The sequence below is a fragment of the Erpetoichthys calabaricus genome, chromosome 4, assembly GCF_900747795.2.
Source record: "Erpetoichthys calabaricus chromosome 4, fErpCal1.3, whole genome shotgun sequence".
In the NCBI taxonomy this organism is placed as follows: Eukaryota; Metazoa; Chordata; class Cladistia; order Polypteriformes; family Polypteridae; genus Erpetoichthys; species Erpetoichthys calabaricus.
The window spans coordinates 221,891,639-221,914,815 of NC_041397.2; the positions used below are offsets into that span (position 1 = coordinate 221,891,639).

At 37.8% G+C, this 23,177-nt stretch overlaps 1 protein-coding gene across 2 annotated transcripts; it reads left to right on the forward strand.

Annotated features, from left to right (window-relative positions):
• The first annotated feature begins 561 nt into the window (after positions 1-561).
• Positions 562-22,928, forward strand: LOC114650588 (mitochondrial uncoupling protein 2-like). Of its 2 annotated transcripts, XM_028800330.2 has the most exons (8): positions 562-694; positions 5,190-5,384; positions 5,878-6,074; positions 10,957-11,164; positions 11,766-11,963; positions 14,049-14,150; positions 19,117-19,297; positions 21,441-22,928. In XM_028800330.2, exons 3-8 carry the CDS (start codon positions 5,949-5,951, stop codon positions 21,553-21,555), a joined length of 930 nt encoding a protein of 309 aa, XP_028656163.1. In that variant the 5' UTR covers positions 562-694; positions 5,190-5,384; positions 5,878-5,948; the 3' UTR covers positions 21,556-22,928. The 2 variants fall into 2 exon arrangements, with proteins under 2 accessions (XP_028656163.1, XP_028656161.1); XM_028800328.2 differs by lacking the exon at positions 562-694 and having other exon boundaries at positions 5,094-5,384.
• The last annotated feature ends 249 nt before the right edge of the window (positions 22,929-23,177 follow it).

The following is a 23,177-nucleotide window of genomic DNA, read 5'->3' on the forward strand; positions in this document are numbered from 1 at the left end:
TATAATTGCAATTGAACAAATGCAAACGTCAGTTGTACTTGTTCACTCGCTTGCCTTATAGTTACTCCATTCGTCTATTTTTCATTTGTGTGTTTTCCCGTCACAGTTGATAGATTTCCCCAAACTGACATAAGGTAGCTTTGCCACTTCTAAGACGCAGATGCTTTCCCAACAAATGTCAGTCAAGACGTTCAACCAGATCCATTCAAACCGCGCACCGCCAACATCATTACATTGTATAAGTTTGCTTTTTAAATTGCAGTCTTATCCTGATGTCCTTAATCGCCCCCCTCCCAAGTTCCCATACGGCATCCAAATGCTCAGTGTAATAAGGTGTGGTTCGGTTCTGCTGAGAGTGCAGTACACAGCGGACCGAAAAGCGGTCAACAGGTCAGAGGAATGCGGTTCCGCGTTGTTTTGACATTTGCCACGAGTTATATATTCTCGAGACTTATACAAAGCCGGGGATGTTGTGCTCATTACTCAGGATGGCGTAAAACCTGCTGTAACTTGAATAACGAGACGAACTGGTGAGCCACTTATAAATAGAGCGCCGTCAGAATGAGTGTCAGTCCTAAGTCGGACCCTTGTAAGGTCAGGCGGCTCTTAAGGTCTCAGATGTAAAGGGCGCTGGAGTCTGCACACTGGGATTACTGCACTGAAGCAATCGCATCCAAAACAACAGAAACATCAGGTACCCGTGTGTTTACGCGCGTCTGGGGACGGGCCGGGAATCGAAGTGGCCGTCTGTGTCAGTTTAAGATGCTTCTTTTTTTAAAAGAAAATCCTTTAAAGTTCTGCCAATTTGTTTTTCCTTCTGCGGATGCTCGTGCCTGGTAATTATGAAGGGACAGTCACCATAAAACATTTTTCTCAGTCTCCTTGCGTGGAAAAGTTGACGGAATACGTTAAAGAGTTGCTTTATTATATATTAACAGCTGTACAAATGTGTTTAGAGGGCGTCATGTTCAAAACTGTTTCTCTACCTATCTATCCTTCCATGTATTTACAGTGCCTTTTATATCTATGTCTACAAGATGGTAGTCAATTTTTAAAATGATGGACCCTAATAAGTCCCTTGAAAAAGTGTGGAAGTTGTAGTCGATATTACACATAAATACAATTCGTCTAACAATAATAGTATTCTGAAGCTGATTGTTCCCTTAGGAGTGATATACCAGGTATTATCACAGGGTCCCCTGCAACAAGGTGGACCTGTTGTTTAAATCATTATAGCAAAGAGGTGCAAGTGGGCCGGTAGTGGGGATGTTGTTTTCAATGGATTGCCAAATCAGCTTTCGTACTGTATAGGTAAGTCACTATAGACAATTTTGACAATAGATAGATAGATAGATAGATAGATAGATAGATAGATAGATAGATAGATACTTTATTAATCCTATGGAGTCTGTCCACCATGAGGCCCAACTGACATTACTGAAAGCAACACACACTGCACCCCATCAGTCCAGCACCACATATCCAGCAACATTAAAGGAATACTCCACCAGAAAGTTACATATATTTTATATGTTACTTTCCCCGTGTAGTTTGTAGTGGTGGCTGAGGAAAAAATAGAATCTCATGTTTTCATGCAGAAAGGAGATTAAAAATGTTTATGATATAATACAAGCAAATATTGGGCAATGCTGTATAAAAGCCAAAATTTAAAAAATGTCCATTAAAAGAAAAAAAAAATCACTCCAATTACTTGTGCTGTAAAATCCACGTCAGTTACAGTATTCGGTCATATGCTCAAAGCATGCAAAATGCAATACTGTTAAATAGATACCTCCAGAAAAATCTGAGCATATCATAAACAGGAGACACATGGGAGTGACATTTTGAATTGACAATCTGTTTATCTTAAATAGTCATGTATTGTACAATATTCAATTTGTATGCAAAGCAGATTAATAAATGCACCAAACTGCAGATAAAATACAAGTACTTCATAATAGTAATCAACGCAGCTTCCAAGCCTGGGGCAGTACAGGCAAACAAAGAAATTAAAACCTTAAAAGACGTTTAGGGCAGCACGGTGGCACAGTGGTAGTGCTGCTGCCTCGCAGTAAGGAGACCCGGGCTCACTTCCGGGTCCTCCCTGCGTGGAGTTTGCATGTTCTCCCCGTGTCTGTGTGGGTTTCCTCCGGGTGCTCTGGTTTCCTCCAACAGTCCAAAGACATGCAGGTGAGGTGGATTGGCGATTCTAAATTGGCCCTAGTGTGTGCTTGGTGGGTGTTTGTGTGTGTCCTGCAGTGGGTTGACGCCCTGCCCAGGATTGGTTCCTGCCTTGCGCCCTGTGTTGGCTGGGATTGGCTCCAGCAGACCCCCGTGACCCTGTGTTCGGATTCAGCGGGTTGGAAAATGGATGGATGGAAAGATATTTAGGTCAAGTAAAAACTGAAACAAGAGTATGAAATGACTTTTAAAAGAAGTATTGTCCTCTATATCTCATGAATCTATTAGTCACCTACCACCTTTCTTGTGATCAACATACTGCAGAAGCGCCATGATCGATCACCCAGAGCGCCAATCCACATGGAGAGGACGGCTATTCAATACTTAGAATGGCAATAGAAGCGTATGACACTTATTTTTTGCATCAATCTTATTATATTTGTCTCATTTTCTTTTCACGTGTCTACCTGAAACAAAGTATTTTCCTATAAAAGAAACAGGTGGTTTACCTTATTTGCAGTACAGTATGTTTATCTTTTTCTTTGCCTTGTTCATCTCTTTCTCTTTTTATTACAGTTAATATTTCCTCTGGCCACCTGCAAAATACTTCCTGATGACAACATTTTCATTTTAGCTGTTCACTTACTGTACATACCAAATATTCTGGTCCTTGGACATTTTTCCCCCTGTCTATTTAACATTTATTCCTTTATGCATACAATAGGCCAGCGGTTCTCAAACTGTGGGGCGCGAATGTTGCCATATGTGGCGTAATTTTGCTATTCGTAGGGAAATTTTAAACTTGTAGCGGTGTATTGGCAGCAAAAAATATAGGAATAAATTTTATTAGGGTTTCAAAAAAACGATAGGGTGGCACGATTAAAACTGTTATGAAAACTCGGGTCACAAATACTTAAAGGTTGAGAGACGCTGCAATAGGCTATGATGTTTTTGCTGTTCATTTAAGAGGTAGTATGTTATAAATGTCTAAAATTTCATTTTATATAGCCAATTAGGTAACTTTCAAACATCATAACAATGTGCAGAAATGTGGCTGGACATATGAAAATGTAATTTTCCTTATCATGTGTACAAGCAGGGCATATTACAATTTAACATTAAAATGAAATGGCGGCACGGTGGCGCAGTGGTAGCGCTGCTGCCTCGCAGTTAGGAGACCCGGGTTCGCTTCCCGGGTCTGCCCTGCGTGGAGTTTGCATGTTCTCCCTGTGTCTGCGTGGGTTTCCTCCGGGCGCTCCGGTTTCCTCCCACAGTCCAAAGACATGCAGGTTAGGTGGATTGGTGATTCTAAATTGGCCCTAGTGTGTGCTTGGTGTGTTTGTGTGTGTCCTGCGGTGGGTTGGCACCCTGCCCGGGATTGGTTCCCTGCCTTGTGCCCTATGTTGGCTGGGATTGGCTCCAGCAGACCCCCGTGACCCTGTGTTCGGATTCAGCGGGTTGGAAAATGGATGGATGGATGGATTAAAATGAAATGATTTAAATGGTTAACAGATCAAAACTGCACTGTGGGTAAATCTGTTAATTTAAAATGATGCCATTGTGATATATTTTAATAATAATATTTACTATTAATATTTTTATTTAATATATTATGAAAAAATGTAGAATTGCATTGGATAAAATATATCAAACATTTAGCAATATTTCTGTTTAGTTTTGGTGGTAATGAAGTAAATGTAAGTTAATAGTCTGTTCACTTTTAACTTTTTTTAATTGATATGCTTAATATTTTAATCCATCAGTTATTGTTTTGATAATATACATTTGATTTTTTTTTTTGCATACTAGAAGGGATGTTGTTGGTGGGTTTGCACCTTGCCACTTAGAGTCCAAAATGTGTACTTACATACTTGGTGCCAGACCATCAGCCTCTTTCTACTTAAAAGCAGCAAAAGAAAAATGGTGTTAAGACTTGAAACATCTGACATGCTTTTTAGAGCAGGCAGTCCTACAACAAATCGTAATTCTGAAGCTACAAGTGATGACATTCTATGCTGGATTTCTAGCTAGTTGGTATGCCAGAGACCAAGAGTACAGTCAGTATGGCTTGTCAGGGCCATTACTTTTTTCAGTTATAGTAATGATATCAATTTTGATGTAACAATTACGCCTGTGAAATGTGCAGAATTGGTATGATAATGTATGCTGAAAACAGCAGAACAATTCAGAAACATCTGGGTGAACTTCAAATCTGGACAAACATTTGGAAAATGTGTTTTACAGTAGGAAAGTGCAACGTGTTATACTGTATATATGAATATGTTCACCGGCTCATTATTGTTATGTGTACAGATACAAATATTTACTTGTGCTAATCAACATGCAACACATTGCCACTTCCTTGCGCCATGATCAGCAAGTAGAGCAGAAGTAGATTGCCTTGAGAGTTTAATAAGTACAAGATGGGTGACACTGGCCTATATAAGACACGCACCCTAGAATTGACTTACTTGTGGTGGATGTACCATTTTGATCCTTGACATTACTGGATGCTTTAACTTTATAATCTAGAGTATAATATAGTACTTCTACTGTAATCTAATAAGGCTGTATCTGTACAGCTCTGATCATCATACTGCTCAAGATTTAGCTGCTCTACAGTAGTAGCCATCACTGGACTGAGGGATTTGCCCTCCTCTGACAGACTTGTTTAAAGGAGGTCTCACAAAACTATCCAAGGCATCAATAAACATGACCCAGCAGAATCGGTTCATGTCATAAGTGAAACAGAAACTTAATAAGATCAGTGAAATTAGCAGAAGTACACTCAAAGCAAAAAAACACAAATTTCATCATACAAAGGGTTGTGGAACCTGTAAAAAATAAAAAAGTTATTAAGTCGAACTTGAGACATTAAAGGCTGAGTGAGATATTGTGATAACACAGCACAGCTTGTTTCAAGAATTTCTTACGCTCTAATTTCTGTTTGTTCATTCATTTTGTTTAGTGTTTCTGTTCTACACAGACTGATCTTTTTCTTTTTCCAGGTTCCATGCTACATTGTCGAAGAGTTTGTATCCCACTCATTGACCAAGTACGATGATCCAAGAAAGACATTTCATTTCAATAAATGCTGGTCTACTGACGTGAGCAGAAGGGGGCTCTCTGCTTTGAAGACTGAACTCCGAGAGTGATTCAACATATGCCACATACATGAAAAAATAAACACTGAAAAGCAGATGGTGAGAAGAATCATTTTTACTTGTCTTACTACAATTATAGTCAATTAAAGGCCTTGAATTATTAAGGGCTTGGGCAAATCTTTACTTCATAACTTGTATTTTTGCATTGATAAGGCATACTGATAAATATTGTTCAAACAAATGTTTTTAAATGTAAAATTCTATTAGTCATGTTTGTAGCAAAAGAACAGTAACTTCAAATATTAATTACAAAATAATTAAACAATAATATTTTGGGTGGTATGGTGGCACAGAGTTTGGTGCCCGGCATCCTGGGTTTTATTTCTGCATGTGGTTGCCATCTGTATGCACTTTGCATGTCCTCCCAGTGTCTGAATGGACAGGGTTAAGCTAATTTCAGAGTGTTAAGTAATAATAATTTGGCTTCCATACATGTTTTTTTCATAACAGCTACTAGGTGTGATTTTTTTGCAGGACTATTTTATTAAATGGAATTATTTACTTATGCATTTTTCATGCTTTATAAACCAAGGTGTAGCCAGGAAGGCGCCTGCTAAATTTCCAAACGCCTTAGAAGTCTAACCCCACACCCTGTGTGAAGAGATGGTCGGGTTTGCTCCCACCGATGCTACGCCCTCAGCAGCTGTGAAATTCTTTGGGGCAGGATTGGCGGGCTGCATTGCCGATCTGGTCACTTACCCTTTAGACACAGCCAAAGTGAGACTACAGGTAATGCACTGCTTTGAACCTGTCTTGTGATTGACAATGTTTATCTTTAGGTCACCTTTTATGATTGCTTATGTCTCTTCGATAACTGTTACTGGTTTTTCAGTAAGGGGGACAAACATTAGAAAGTATTTGGATTTTTTAGGGTAAACATCTCACATTCATTTGGTTGTTTGGTGGGCCTGCAATTTTTATTCTAACCCGCTCCTTAATTAGAAATTTACACTTACACTTAATGGAGTATATCACCTAATAAGAGCTCTTCCTGCTCCATTCTATGGGAGTTTGACTGGTTGAGCCTTTGAGAAGAATAAGAAAGAGGGACAAGAAATAGAACAAAACTAACAAAGCTTTTGGAGTACAGTATAGCTACAGATCATGAAATTAATGCACATATTTGCTACGTTTCATATGAATATTGAATATTTATCCAACACTAAACTATGAAGTCATACTAATCAAGGGGGTAAATTACAAAGCAGAAATCAGCCTCCAATTAAGAGGTCAGTGGTAATGAAAACCAGTAGCTGTTTCACGACCTAAATACATTAGCCTTGAGCTCTTTCTTTTTTGTCATCACAGACTCTTGCAGGAAAGCCTACTCCTACTACTACTTTGACATGTAGCTTTCTTCTGCTCATATGAGCCGAATAGGGCTACAGACAACATGAAGTAAAAGACAGCAAGTCAGTACAGAGTAGCCATTAGCAGTCCAAGGCAGTGTAAAGACTTACATAATAAGGCATATGTCATTTGACACCAACAAACTGAAAAAGGTTCCTGAAGTGTTAACATCAACTGGGCTCCAGATGTCGGAGAATGTGCTGAGAGGTACATGGGGCACACAAAGGGGTTTGAGCAGAACGCGACTGCTGCCAAACTCTCAAAACCACTGTGATCAACAGTGTTTGGAAATAAACCTACATAACAGGTGGTTTCTCACAAAATTCGCAGACACTTTACAACAACAACAACTTATTTCTTGAATAGCCCAAAACCACGCAAGGAATTCCTCAATGGGCTTTACATTTGTGCTGTCTGTTTTTGCTGAATTCTGTCAAGGAATGCTGCTCTTTTTTTAAACACTTAAATTAGACAGATCTGTCTTAAAGGACCGTCTTCTCCTTTTAACACATTTTTGTAAAATCAGCTAAATTAATCGGCAAAAAACACATAAGCATAAAAAAGCAGAAACAGCTATTGACAATAACATTTCACATTTGTAAGCTGCATACGTAAGCAGAGATAAAAAAGCTACAAGCAACTTTCACTTACTGTTCCACAAATCCAACCCAAATCTACAGTAATCACATATTGACAATGTAAGCTTGATAAGCATATCATTATCAATTACTCATGCCCCTAATGTCAGTTAAAAAAACAAAAGAAAAATAATATCAGTATCAGTGCCTAATTCCAAACATCCACCCATTCCATTTTTTTGTCCAACAGTTATCTTTGGGTATGAACTTCATGGGACTGCCTTCATTTATAAAGCCTACAATAGGAAAAGAGTCACGGAGAAACATATTGGAGTTTCCAACACATTTCTAACTCTTATTTGTATACTGTATTATGCATGGCATTATCACCTTGCAGTAGCATATGCTATACTACAGTATCTCCAGATTTCTGATTCAACATTAGATACAATGCTTTCCAATTCCATATGTCTGAATGCTTCTGCTCTGAGAAGATACACACAATTGTTATTAATGTTCACGGACCTTGTGTAAAATTATAATTTTAGACTTCAAAGTGTTGTTTCAGATCCTGAAAAGAGCTATTCAGCCCAGTCCTTGTGCATGGCTGTTGGTGAGGTCTTTCTTTTTTTTCTTACAGACATAATATCTTTGTACTTCTTGGTTGCAAGGTGTCATTTTTGACATTACACCGAGCAGATAAGCACAACAGATGGCACACAGCTGTCGGTGATGTCCGTGCAAAGTATATAATTTGGTACATTTGAGAGCTCATGGTGAAGTCAGTTGCGACTGTTGGCAGTTTTGTCATATGGTTTCACCAACACCCAAAACTGTCTGAAGAAGAAACAAAGACATGTATGTTGCAGGATGCATCCATAGCCAGGATTCCATCACAATGTTGGTTAGATATGCTACCAGCTTAAAAGAAGATATTACTCACAGACTAATGTTGTCCATAGTCATATTACTCAGCTCTCTGCACTGATTAGTTAAACACAACATATGGTGCACCAGTGTTGTCGATGCTCAGGGATGCACATTTTTCTGACTTGCACCCATGCTCTTCCTTTTCGAGGATGGATCCTTTGACTTTTCAGACATTAAGGCAGGAGTGATTAGTTTCATTCCTGGACTGCCACAATGACTACAGATTTTCAATTAAACCAACCTTTTATTTGCTCATCATTAGCTTCTGCACTAGAATGCCCCTTTAGCAAATGTTCCTCAGCTCCAAGGAACGGTGTTTAAACATGGCTATTTCTGATGTCCATGTTTGGGTGGACATAGCCAAAAGACTTCAGAGAAATACGCATACACAGATAAATAATTCTATTCATAATGGTAGAAATGCATAAATTGGGGAATTCAGTAAAAGGGCATTTATGATGAAGTGACTAGCATACTGGTTTGATTCTTGCATATTACATCTTCAATTTGGAGTCCGTATGTTTTCACTTTTTTATGGTAATTTTTTTTTGGGAAACACAGTTTCTATATACATTAAGAAATATGAACATAAAAGATTTTTGCCACCACTAAACCATCACATCTAGGGTTAATTTCTGCCTTGCACTCCATGCTAATGGGATAGGCTACCAAAAAGCACCAGCCCAAAAAAAAGGTCACTGTGCCTCAAGATGCACCTGATATTTTAGTATCCTCAAATGGATTCTCAAAGGATACATCAAGTCACCCACGGTCATGTTCTGAGATTTTTCAGGAAGACAAAAGTTAGATCTACACATTAATCATGGCGCCAAGGGGCAGCGACTTGCTGCATGTTGATTATTACATGCAAGTCAAAATTTCATTGTTTACTGTACATGTGACAATAATGAGCTATAATGACCCCATATAATGAATTTACAGTAAAAATCCAGAGTGACATGAATTATATTCTTGTGGTTTGACTTGAGTGTTTAGATGACAGCTGGCAGAAACCAGTGTGATTTCTAGGTGTGTTATATTTTTCCAATACCTGTCCACTTTAGTTTCTAAACTTTTTTCGTTTTTGTCCCTTTCTTCCTTATTTTGGGCTGGGTCAGGGAGAGATAAAAAAAAAAAAAGAAAAAAGTAGTCAAGTCAAAGAAGATGGGTCATTTTTATACCCCTGAGGACTATATTTAAATTCCTCTAAAGATTAATTTATTGATTTTCTAAAGTTTACATTGAAACCTCCATAGATCCATCCATTTTCTGAACTAACTTATTCCACTACAGGATCTTTCAGATTCTGGCGCAAGGCATGTCCAGCCCTGGATGAGATGCCAGGCTGTCACAAGGCATATTCATACATACTGTGCCAATATTAATTCCCTTAATATACACACCATTTGGAGTGTAAGGATAAGTTCCAACTTCTGACAAATCCTTAAAACATGGCACTGGTTACTACTGTGCCACTGTCCACTCCAACCAAATTTCACAATATAGTTCATATTTAGGGATCCTTCGTCAATATTTGCCAAAGTGGGTGAATATATTTACTGTTTTTGCAGTCTGCAACCATAAATTCTGTAGCATTGAATGCAATGCCAGCTCTGAAACCCTCTGATGCTCTGCAAGTGCATGCATGTTGTTATAGTTTTCTTTTGTAAATTGCTATCTCGAAGGTAATTCAATGACCACAAAAAAATGGAGATTTTCTTCAAATCTCTAGCCTAATTTGCTTATGTAGATGATGGAATTTTCATTTTAGATAGATAGATAGATAGATTAGGTACTTTGTTTATCGTTTGGAGCCATTTTAAATTCAAATTCAACTAAAATTCTTTGTCACAATAATCTTTAAGCATTGCTTCTTTTTCAAACAAGAGTTATAAACTGAATCTTCATTGATTTCCTACATAGAAACTGATGTTGCTGCTACGATTAATTTTGAAATTTCTTTTTTGGAAAACATTATAAACAGTTGTTATTTATAATTAAGCAATTACTGTTAAACCTTTAAATGGACAACCAAAAGATACAGTGGAAGATCCAAAGGAAGGTAAAAGGTGAAGTTAACATTATACGGATAAACTGCTGCAGCTATGCCATTCTTGATTTTCCTACTCACCAGCCATCTCTTTTTACCCTTTTTGGATTTCTCTGTCCTGAACACTCCTCTTCTGTTTGTGGACTGTTAGCAGATTGCCACACCTAAAGCTCACCTTACCATTCCTTCACCATATAGGCATCCAGAAAACACACCTGCAACTGTGAACAAACTGGAGAAACACAAGTCACAAATATAAAAGCAGATAAAAGAGAATCATCAGCACCCATTCCTACCTACCCTTTCTATGCATATGGCCATTGAGATTTTAGCTACTTTAGCTGTCTGGAAACCTGTCTTGCTTTCCAAATTTGTTTGGGGCACTCCCTCTCATTATCTTTCTCCTCTTCCTCTTCTCCCCACCTGGTAGGTGTTGTCTGTCTTCCTCTCAGCTGCTCACTCATTTGGTTTTAAATTGTGTCAGTCAGTTGACCAACTGAGCCCAGAGTTACTTTAGGGATCACCCCAAAAGACCCTCACTCTTGATCAGGCTACAATACTGCATGTCTGAGAGATAAGGAGACATGTACTGCATATCCATGAGGCATCCTTACTGCATTCCAAAACTGATGCTGAGGAACTTCTCTCACAGGCCTGGGGCGTCAGAGGGATTGCCTGTTATTGTATTGTTTGGCTTTTTCAGATACAAGGGGAATCTAAAGGACCAATGGGCAACAAAATGTTTCAGTACAGAGGGGTATTTGGAACCATCACCACTATGGTGAAAGATGAAGGGCCAAGGAGTCTGTATAACGGTCTGGTGGCCGGCCTTCATCGTCAGATGAGCTTTTCATCAGTTCGGATTGGGTTGTATGATTCCATGAAACAGTTCTACAGCCAAGGGTCTGATAGTAAGTTCACATTAATGTGTGTTCTTAAAAAGTGAAAAAAAATAAAGTTTTAAGCCTGTATGAGATGTTCTGTTTCAGAGTTCAAAAATGTGTATACCATATATAAATAAGCAAACATTACATATACTGTCAGCAGGTGTACTCCCTGAATAATAAAGCCTACCGACTGGTATTGTTTCTTGAAGCTTAGAGCAGTAAAGTCATTTATCAAATAAAAACCCAACACAAAGTACATAGATACACTCACCTTTGTGCATTTGTGAATTTTGGCTTCTCTAAAGCCAAAAAACTTTTTTTTTTCATACAACTTTCTTCACCAGCAGATGAATTTCTGCTCATTTTGTATTTTACTTTAATAAAAAAGTCTGTATTTTGAGTTTTGTTTATTTGTTCAGCATGCTTGAAATAAAAAGTTTTTACAAAAAATGACAAAAGAAATACTGTACATTACAAAGGAAATGTTACTTGTTACTTTTACTTGATTCAGTGTCTATTTGGTGTGAAGAACAGTGGCATTTACTGCATACACATATTACATAAGAAATGCAAGGTATTTTATTCTCCATAAATGGACTGTTTTATTTATTTTAATTTCCCACAGATATCACCATTACTACTCGATTGCTTGCAGGCTGTACCACTGGTGCAATGGCAGTCACTGTGGCTCAGCCTACAGATGTCGTCAAAGTTCGATTTCAGGCTCAGGCAAGAAGTGGCAACAGTATCAAGCGATACAGTGGAACAATGTCTGCTTATAAGACAATAGCTCGGGATGAAGGAATCCGTGGGCTTTGGAAAGGTAGGATACTGTTGTACTTTTTATTTCATTTTTTATTTTTTCAGTCTTAATTGAACAAACTATCAGCAGAGGGTAGCACTGCTATTTCAGTACTCTTGGACATCAGTTCCATTTAACTATCGGATGTCATCGGTGTGGAATTTTCATATATTGCCATTCCATGCTTAGGGAGCTCCATTCCTTTTTCATTAATTTATACATTATTTAAGTGAAACTTAAGCTTTCCTTACTTGTGTTTTTTTACTTTTTTGATTGCAAAGATTGTTTTAACTTACTTGATACAACTGCAAACAGCAGGAGAGGTGAGGTGTTGCTGAGGCTCATGGAAGCCTTTTATATGAGGATATGTTTTTCCCACTGGCATTTTACTAACTCCTGTTGGGGATCTGTTTTTCCTTCTGGAGCAGTTATCAGATGAGCAAAAGGAAAAAATTTTTTAAATTTTTCAAGTTAAAATAACACCTAACAAGTTAGATATGAAACAGTAAATTAATCGGTAATTGAGGTCATGCTGTACATTTTTTTATATAGCGCCTTTCCCATGTTTGAGGTGCTTCAGAGAGTCTCATAAACAAACAGCAGGTACTGTATATAACACTGGATACAAATGTTTCCTGAATAGAACATTAAAACAGATTATACAGGATATACAGTACAGAGACATTAAATAGAATAAAAGACAATAAACCAGAGTGAAATACTGTACTACATTTCATACTAAAAGAAAGCCTATCAAATAACGTCATTTGTGATATAACACACACACACACAAATTTTACTGAGTATCTGGACACAGAGGAAGACTGAAACAGGAGGCAGAATGTCAGGTTAAGTTAAGTTAAGTTGTTTTTTAAAAGAATGAATAGAGTCAGGGCGGCACGGTGGCGCAGTGGTAGCGCTGCTGCCTCACAGTTAGGAGACCCGGGTTCGCTTCCCGGGTCCTCCCTGCATGGAGTTTGCATGTTCTCCCAGTGTCTGCGTGGATTTCCTCCGGGCAAGACATGCAGGTTAGGTGGATTGGCGATTCTAAATTGGCCCTAGTGTGTGTTTGTGTGTGTCCTGCGGTGGGTTGGCACCCTGCCTGGGATTGGTTCCTGCCTTGTGCCCTGTGTTGGCTGGGATTGGCTCCAGCAGACCCCCGTGACCCTGTGTTCGGATTCAGCGGGTTGGAAACTGAATGAATGAACAAATAGAGTCAGGGAATGCAAGGTATTAGGCAATTAAAAAATTATTCAATGCTTTTTAAATGAGAGTTTTCAGTTTTTCAGATCTATTCCTGGAGTATATGCCTGTGATATAGGTAGCTATATCTTTGCTGGGAGCTGAAAACGATGACGGGTATCTAAGAACAAAGTACCATACTTTGTAATATAGCCATATGAATCCATCCATTTGTTTTCTGAACCCTTCAGCAGTACTACGTAGGAATCAACCAAAGACAGGGTGCCAGTCCATCACTGGGAACATGTACAAAAATGTACATGTACATCCTCACAGGTGGCGCAGTGGTAGTGCTGCTGCTTTGCAGTAAGGAGACTGTGGAAGATTGTGGGTTCGGTTCCTCCCTGTGTGGATAGCGCTTTGAGTACTGAGAAAAAGCGCTATATAAATGTAATGAATTATTATTATTATATTATTAAAAACAGATGCCTGCAGCTGGACAAAATTAAGCTGCATGTTAGAGGTTCTGTAAAGGGCACTATACTACATTGCATGAGGAGATTTCACCTGATGTAACTTGAGGATACAGGGGCTAAAGCCTAGCATAGACTGGGCCCTAGTCAGACACAGGGCATGCTCGTATTAATATGGGCTCACGGGTATTGAACAGGAGAGGAAAAACTAAGTGTTCAATTGGGTACAAGTCAAGGACAAAACTAAAATACTTGCCAGAGAGAAGCTGTAGCTTGGTTGCATCTCACATCTTTGTTAATGTGAACTACTCGGAGGTGGTGATGTCTACTATGAAAGATTTAATTTCAGCAGCCTTGCTTATTAGCTCATGGATAAAATTATAAATAAAATAATGCAATTTTATTCTGTCTGTGCAAGATGAAAAGATGTTTTTTTTTATTATTTTTTTAGGAACCATTCCTAATATTACCCGAAATGCCATTGTGAACTGTGCTGAACTGGTCACCTATGATGTCATCAAAGAACTCATCCTGAAGAATGAACTTATGACTGGTAAGTCAGTCAGCCATTCATTTATGCAGCCTGCAGGAGGTGCTGCTCTCTTAACTAAAATTAACAAATATTTTTGATTAAAAGATGCAATGTAAAGGTTTTCAAGTCTACAACTTCCAAACCAAACTATTCTGGTACAGTGATGCAATGCAAATGAAGACAATACAGTATGTGAACAGCATCTATATGTTAGGAAGGAATAAGTATGCATTTATTTTAAGGACTGGCCTTTGTTTGTGATGAGTCAACCCTCACTTCTTCAGACTCGGCAGACTGACCAATCAAAACTAAAATCTGATACAATCTCTAAAATGGTAATAGATCTCTATCAAAAGTGTACATCTCAGCTAAGCAACAATTGCTGCTTTATGACAGAACAACCAAATCCTACCCATCCATCTTCCAAACCTGCTTTTTGCATTATTGGGCTGCAGATTGCTTTAAATTAACAAAATGTGTTTAGTATTTTAATGTGCTGCTGTACTATTAATATACAGTCCTGAGTCATTTGGCATTACTCTTACTCCCCAGTTCAGGTGTTTTTCCATGGCACTCTTTTTGCAAATGACAGGTAAAATTAATATGGTGAACAGAATTTACATATCAGAAAATCAAAACTTTAGCAACAGCTGTCTCATTTTCACACTCATTCAAGTATATCTGTTTGATAATTGCCCTGAAAAAAGTGAATACTTTAAATGTTAATCAAATGTAAATGTCACCCAGTCTAGATGTTTGTGTCAATAACTCTTTCCATTTTCAGTCTTACTTAACTCAGTTCAGGGATACATGGGATGCGGCCTGTCCTGGAAGGAGCACCAGACCATATCAGGGCATACTAATATTTGTCCAGAGCCAATTTGGACTCACCATTTAACTTACCTTGTACATCTTTCAAATGCATGAGGAAAACCATAACACCTAGGAAAAACCCACCTAGATAGTGCTCAGGCTCTGGGACTTGTACCCAGGCCTCAGTGGCTAGACAGCAGCAGCACTAACTACTGTGCCATCCCTCAAAATTATTCATGATAGAAAACTCACGTTTATGTTCTGTCACACCAGTAGCGTCACAATGTAACCTGACTTTTTAAAGCCAGAAATAAAAAACGTTTTGAATTTGCAGTAAAGAATGTGATAATCTGTGGTAAATTCTTGCTGGAATAAAAAAACCAAGCAAACAAGCACTTAGTGATAGCTTTTCTTAATCCTGCCCTGACGCACCTCTGTTTGCTGCTAAGTTCTTAATCACCAATTCACCACCTACATTTAAATAATAATAAGTTGTGATTACAAAGTAGGGTGGGGACATTTACCAGTAAAATCTGTTCATCCTCTGTTCTTCACACCCACGGGTGGAGGTGCCACAAAGATGGCATGATGAACAGTAGTGTCCCAACTGAACCCTTAGTGCTAACCATGCTATATGGTCATCTCCGTAACATACAGCACAATCCCTGAGCAATTAACATGCATTGCACAGCATGCCTTTTACAGGACTGTACCATCAGAATACCTGGTGACTGCTAGGTTAAGCCAAATGGAGTCATATAACTTATGCTACATTGACTACCATATATATTGTAAGTCTGTTTTCCTATTGGCAGACTTTCTTTCTACACCATTATAACCAAAGATGTCTGACAGAGCAAGGGTTGGCTCATCTATCGACCTGTCGATTAAATTCATGAAAAGCCTGCACAAACAACTGGAAACTGCCCATTTAGTTAATTTCAGTTGGGCCATCTTCAGCTGTTTGTCTGCTTTTGTCATGCATTTTTCTACTGTCAGACAGAAAGTAAGGGATGTGTCAGCTCTCAACATTTTTCCTTAAAGAGGTAACATTTTGTTATGCTAATGTGATCTCATTTGCATTAAAAAGTGCAGGATGTATGTGCCAAACAGCACAGGGAAACCTATTATTATGACTTGGATGGTCATGGTTAGATGTTTCCACTTGTTTGCATAAAACAAAACATCCAAACTGAGCTAGAAACTGGTCAATGTGGTAGCTACTGCTGCAGAAAACAATGCAGGTTGTCAACTTATGGGCCAAGCTCATGTTTAAGGAGACAACACAGTGTATGGCACTGTGAGAATGAGGACAGTGTTGCCATTTCAGCAGTGTTACAACTCAAATGGACTTTGAGCAATTAGTTTAAAGAAAATGTACTTGAGCTGCTTATTGCTTTATGAATAAGAATAAAATGGATTAATATTTAAGTGCAAAACACTCACTGGAATAAACACAGAGTTAAACACAGTGACACAATTTCTTCTAAAGTGCTACAGTTTTTGAGAGGGTCTTTAAGGGCCTAACACAATATTCACATACTCGCACAGATGCACATAACCGTACTCTATGAGTGGTGCCAGTCGATCGCACAGCCCATTCATATATCCACACAGGGCCAAACTGGAATCACCACTTAACCTAACATACACACAAAGACATCTTTGGGATTGTCAGAGGAAGACAAAGAAGAAAAACTCCAGAAAAATGAATGAGAAAAAAAAGAGACTCTTCAGGAACAGTGGCCAAAGAAGAATTCTAACTCAAAATGCTGGATCTATGAGGCAGCAGTGCCAACCACTGTGTCACTCAGTTTTTAAGGAATTTAGCAAGCTTGGATGCAGATTTGGTTACAGTGTAAACACATTTTTTTTCTGATTCAGTAGACTGTTATGCACATTAAAGCACAATGCAACCAAAGTTCATTGGAATAAAGGGGGAAAAATGAGATGAAGAAGGAAGAAAAGAAAACACATTTAGGTGTGTTCTGTTTTGAATGTGATGAGGATGGTGTAACAGAAAACAAAACAAATCCAAATAAAAAATAATCAGAGAAAAGGTAAACAACAAAGAACAGAAATTCTATCTCAATGAGCTTATTTTAAATGGTTTTGCACAAGAGGGAAAAATGATACCAACAACTGGCATTCCTAGCCAGAGAACCATTGTTGAACTTACAGTGCCTATAAAATGTACCCACTTCCTTGAGCGTTTTCACACTTCATTTGTATACACCATTAAATTACAGTGGATTTAATTTGGCTTTTTTGACACTAATCGGCAGAAGACGACACTAATGTTGAAATGAAAACAGATCTCTACAAAGTGGTCAAAATGAATTACAAAAATAAAAAGCTAAATAATTGATTGGGGAAGTATTCAACCCCTTTAATGTGACACACATAAATAATCACTGGTGCAGCCAATTGGCTTTAGAAGTCACAGAATTAGTTCAATAAAATGACATGTCTGTAGTCAAGTGGTTTCAGTTGACTGTAGTATAAATGCACGTATAAGTGGAAGGGCTGTTTTAAATCACCTGCTGCTCGCAAACCATTTGAAGTATTGACCTGAAATTTGGTACACATATACTACGTGACATCTACTATCCACCTTTGGGGTGATGATTGACCTCCAAGGTTATTCCTCTTTTTATTTTTATTTTATTGTAGAATCAATTCTCAGCAGCTGCCAGCAGGGCGGCTGTGCGGCGCATGCATACGGGCACTGTTCTCATCCCTACCACCTTTGCCATCACTTCCCCTACCTCTTCATATCTTAAGTCATTCTTGAGGCAGATTGAAGACTTAAGTGCCAGCTTAAGTGAAAAATTAAAGAAAACGTATTAAGTAATGGCAACACAAACTCTGATTTACTCAGTTTTAACGTGAAAAGATGCCGATGAAAGAAGAAAAGAAGTGGGCCGCTAGGGTGGAGAAAAGAAGAGCTGCTCAGGAAGCAGCAAGCACATCAACCTCTGAGTAAACGAATGCTAAACATACAGAGAAAGAGTATGAAAACAAGTCAAGTGTATTCACTGCACGTTATTGTGCAGTGCACCATTACAGGTATAATAATAAATCCAAAAGACAAGACAAAAGAACATTTCAAGAAACTCAGTAAATTGGTGCTTGAAAAGCCCAAGTCAGGGATGGATACAGAAATGGAAGACAGAAATTAACAAATGGACAGAAATCAAGAAATGGAAATAACATGGCACCACTGCAAATCCAACTAAAGCAGACAATTCACAAAAACTGAGTGACCATGCCAAAAGAAGATTAGTGAGGGAGGCCAGAAAACCACTATGATAACTCTAAAGGAGTTACATGCTACAGTGACTGAGATTGGAACAATATGTGTATACAATTGTTACCTGGGTACATCATCAGTCAGAGTTTTATGGGAGAGTGGCAAAGAGTAAGCCACTGTTAAAAAAACGCAAACATCTAAAGTTTGTCAGAAAGCACTGAAGTCAGCTGGAAGAAGGTTTTATGGTCTGATAGGACTGAAATTGAGCTTTTTGGCCATCAGACTGAAAGTTATGTTTGGCATAAGCCAAATCCTGCATATTATCAAAACACTCACCACCCCCACTTTGAAGCAAGTATATCTTACTTTAGTACAAATCTTATGTAAATGTATGGAAAAACAGACACTTTGTATAGCTCTCTTCTTCTTTACGGAAATATAAATTCAATTCAATTCATTTTTGTATAGCACACTTCATGAAGTCAAGTCTCAGGACACATACAATATTGTATTAACAACTATAATGCTTCAAAAGTAAAATAAACTTTACAACATTTACAAAGAGAAACACACAAATTACATTAAGTACACATTAATTATTTAAATGATAAAATGAAATCATGACAATATAAAGTCCATTAATATAACATTTGCCAAATAACTAACTAGCAACAAAGAAGATGAAAATGAAAATTTCAGCAGCATGATGTACACAATGGCAGCAGTGCTACCTGCCAATCACAGCCCTAATTGTTTTAACTCAAAAAGCATGTCATCACTGGATTATGTAACAATATTTAGTTTTTTTGTTACTTTCGTTACTTGTTTATATACTTTTTATTCTAAAAGTATAGATGATTAATTACTCTTCAACCAAAACTGGTGTCACACTCTACATACCACATTTTTCTTCTTCTCCAGATAACCTTCCCTGCCACTTCACATCTGCCTTTGCAGCTGGCTTCTGTACCACCATATGTGCTTCCCCTGTGGATGTAGTGAAAACAAGATTTATGAACTCGACTCCTGGACAGTATAGCAGTGCCTTGGGGTGCGCTTTCACCATGTTGACAAATGAGGGGCCCACTGCTTTCTACAAGGGGTATGTTGGTCCAAAACTGACATTTTATAAACAGGAAGAATGTAAACTATATCTCATATGTTAAAAATGGACTTCACATAATGCAGCACCTCAAAGAATGATATGCTTTACTTTAGCATGGTCTCCCAAATCCTATGTGGGTTTCTTCCCACATCCTAAAAATCCACTAATTAGATTAACTAATTATTGAAAATTAACCCAAAATGAGTGAGTGTACCCTGCCGCTAGCATAGATTACTGCCTTTTACTACCTTGTACTGAAAAGAACGGATTCAATATATGCAGATGTATATTATTGCTGAGGTTGCCAAACATACATAATAACTTTCTCAGGTTCATTTAATATAATTCAGTATCACCGGGTTTACAGCCTTTCCAGGTAGCATTAGACACAAGGTGGAACATCAGACTCATACCCAGAATACTGAATCTATGAAGCAACACTACTGTGCTATCATGTCACCAACAGGTCAAACAAGCTTTCTTTTAGTTAGCGGCATTATAAAAATGTCCAAATCACAAAACTAGAACCATATAATAATAAAGGTAACAAACCCAGTAGCCCATCTAGAATGGTATAACAGTCCTGCTACAGTCACACATATCCAGGCAGTTTAGAGGACGTAAACAGTCTGGTAGCAGGTCATTAGTCAAAAAAATGACAATTGATTTTGTTGTTGTTTTGTCACTAGACAAAGACTTTTAAGACACAGAAAAGTCATAAATGCAATTTTGGACATTATTAAACAGGGTGTAGTCTGTTAACCTGAGACTACTACATTGGTACCACTACAATACTCTTGGAAAGTCTTTTAACCTCCCATACTAATTGCACAAATATTTACTTTGGGTCAAGCTTAATGAAGGGTCTAACACTGAACTTGGAGGGCTGTAATGACACTTGATTGGTTTTTTTTTTGGATGATCAGAAGGTAGAATGCCTTGCTTCTTGTACTCCTTATTTTGTGTCACTTCATCATGCTGATCTTGTGGCTGTTCTTAGAGTACAGCGTTTCAGTCACACCACGCCATTTCTTTGAAGAAGCTTGCTATAAAATACATTATTCTCCTTAAAAAGACAACAAGTTAATATGTTTTGTTCACCAATGAATTATGAACTGTTATTTGTTTTTTTTAAGGATTAATAAGTAATGTAACACACTCAACAGTATATAAATCTGATGTTAAACAAGAGGTATTAATTAACTGCACTCATCTACACTAATGTCCACAAAAAAATAGCTATTTATATTTAACTACTTGCAGTTATTTTGTCAGGGAAGTCCAACAGAATGCCCTGCTGCCTCACAGCTCAACAACCCCTGTGTTTAAATCCTGGCCAAGTCACTGTATGTGTGAAGTCTCTGCATTATCCCCATCTCATTGTTTTCCCTGTGTCCTCCCATATCCAAAATGTGTGAGTTACATGTATTGGCAACTATAATTTGACCTGGTATAAGCCCTGTGACTGACTGGCACCCCATCCAGGGTTGGTTCTTGCCCAGTGCCTGATAAGACCAAGATAGGCTCTGCTCCTCGCAATCCATAGAATTAACAGGTTCAGAAAATAGATGAGAGAGTGAAAGTCCCACTGAAGCCAGACCCTCATTCACATGGGAGCCACAAGGCAAAACATAATGAATACAATACACATAACAATTGGTAACACAGTCTTGTAATCCTATAAGGAATATAAATCTGAGCCGATATTTTGAAATAAACATTTCTAAATTGAAATTCATGAAATCGCAAAATTAATTCATCAAGAAGTACCATCAGAGACATAAAGTAGCTGTTGTTATTAGTTGTAGTTGTTATTGTAAAGTTTGGAAGCATTGTGACCCTCAAAATGTCAGACTCTCTTGTTTTAAAAAATTCAAGGCAGTGTTTGAAACAAAAGCATTTGTATAAATACCAAGCTAAAAATCCCCCATCATATCATTCCAAATTTCAGTTAACTTACTTTAGATGTCAAGGTCAATGTACATTCTGGAATTTTATACCTTATAAATTATTTAATAAATTTTAGAACACTGAGATTTAAGATGAGCTTCATGAAATGAAAGACTGAAAACAGTTGTTAAACTTCCTGACAATGATGCTAAGCCAATGATTTATATTTAATCAAATATTTTTTTAATAGGTTTATGCCTTCCTTTCTTCGACTGGGATCCTGGAACATTGTGATGTTTGTGTCTTACGAGCAAATCAAGAGAGGGCTGATGAGAGCACAACAGTCCTGGGAGTCACCATTTTGAGGCTGATTATGTGCAGGGGGCTGAACTAAAAATGGACAAAATCAGAAAGCCAAAGCACTTTTGAACTATTTAAATTTGTAATGGTGTTCATCAAATCTTTTGATATGGTGTTTCTACTGTTAAAGATCCCTGCAGGTTTTTTTTTTTTTTTTTTTATCGCTGGGCGATTGGGCTCATTAGGTGGTACAAGATTTTTTATTTATTAAATTTGTAAATATTTTGTATGTTAAGTAAATGACTTAAATTTTCATGAATGAATGTTTAATCAAATGATTCAAATGTTTCTACTAAAACAAAAATGTAGTTGTTTTTTAATCATTAAGTCCTTATTTTAACAAACAGAAATAGCACATACCTTGTTTATCATCTCAAGAACTTTACATTTACACAGTTCTCATAGTGATGCACATATGGGTAGTGACCTACTTAGATCTTAGAGCAAATCACTGGTGGAGTATGAACTAGAAAGCATGTGACCTTTATTTCAAATTCTTAGCTGTATTTAAATTCGGTTCAATTAAACTCAGTTAGTTTTTTCTATTCCTAGGCTCTCTGTTAAGGCTTTTTTATTCATTAGATATACTGTTTCAAGAAAATGGAAGCAGTATCCAGGAAGCTAGGCAGGGTTTTTGAGAAATATGATTAAAATGTTTATTACAGACAGAATCCTGTCCACTAAGTTACCGTTTAGCCTCACACATTAGGCATTCCCAACATGATAGGACACAAACAGATCCTTTTGATTCAACACCTCAAAACATTACATAACTCTTTCACTACAAACATAGCTTTAATAGAGTTTGTAACAGGAGTGGGTGCCCTAATGATATCTCACTACAATTTGAATAATGCCAAGGAGGCCACTACAATATAAAGTAGAGTGTTTATTGTCAAAAAACTCAATGGAATGATAAGCAAAGTGAAAACACAAAGTCCAAAGTAAAATAGAACATAAAATTACTCTGATCAACAAGTATTAATCATCTCCTCTGTGTGGTGGTACCTCCAAAGAACCACAAATGCATTAATTTCTCCTCTTCTGGCCAGTCTTGCTCATAATGGAGAGCTTCTGTCCAAACTCCCCTGTTAGCTCAAAATACCTATGGTTCAAGACTTCTAAAAACACTGCAAGATCTGCCCAAGACCAACAACCACTTTTGGGGCTCAGGAAGTTCTGCAAAATATCTAGGCCAACAAGTCAGGATACTCTTCAAGGTACAGTCAGTTTCTAGAATATCAGTCTGGTACGACAACATGGTGCATGTACCCTGGGACCCTGTTCTACTACTAAAGGGCTGCATAGTTAGTGTTATGATCTAAGCTGTAAGCTGAGATGAGGCAAAAAAGATTAAGGAGTCAAAAAAGGCCTCAGGCCTACACACTAAAAAAAAGAAAGGCCGAAATAGACAAAGCCCAAAAAAATGACAGTAAATGTCAAAACTCTGGCCGTAAGGGCCGTGATATACTTGATGTTACATGATGTGTATGCTTGCAGACACTGCTGCTATGCAATCAGTGTACTGTACTTTATGCAAGTCTGGAAGATTCCACCAGGTAGCAGATGCTGTTGTGAACGTGCAAAAAAAGATGGCAACAGCAACACAGAAAATGGTGAGATGTGA

What these genes read in the sequence shown, in the direction of transcription:
- LOC114650588 (XM_028800330.2), top strand. Translation starts at nt 5,949, where the DNA reads ATGGTCGGGTTTGCTCCCACCGATGCTACGCCCTCAGCAGCTGTGAAA. An exon ending in CTACAGCCAAGGGTCTGATA is followed by an intron (nt 11,165 to 11,765) that starts GTAAGTTCACAT and finishes AATTTCCCACAG; the next exon opens with ATATCACCATTACTACTCGA. An exon ending in CCCACTGCTTTCTACAAGGG is followed by an intron (nt 19,298 to 21,440) that starts GTATGTTGGTCC and finishes TTTTTTTAATAG; the next exon opens with GTTTATGCCTTCCTTTCTTC.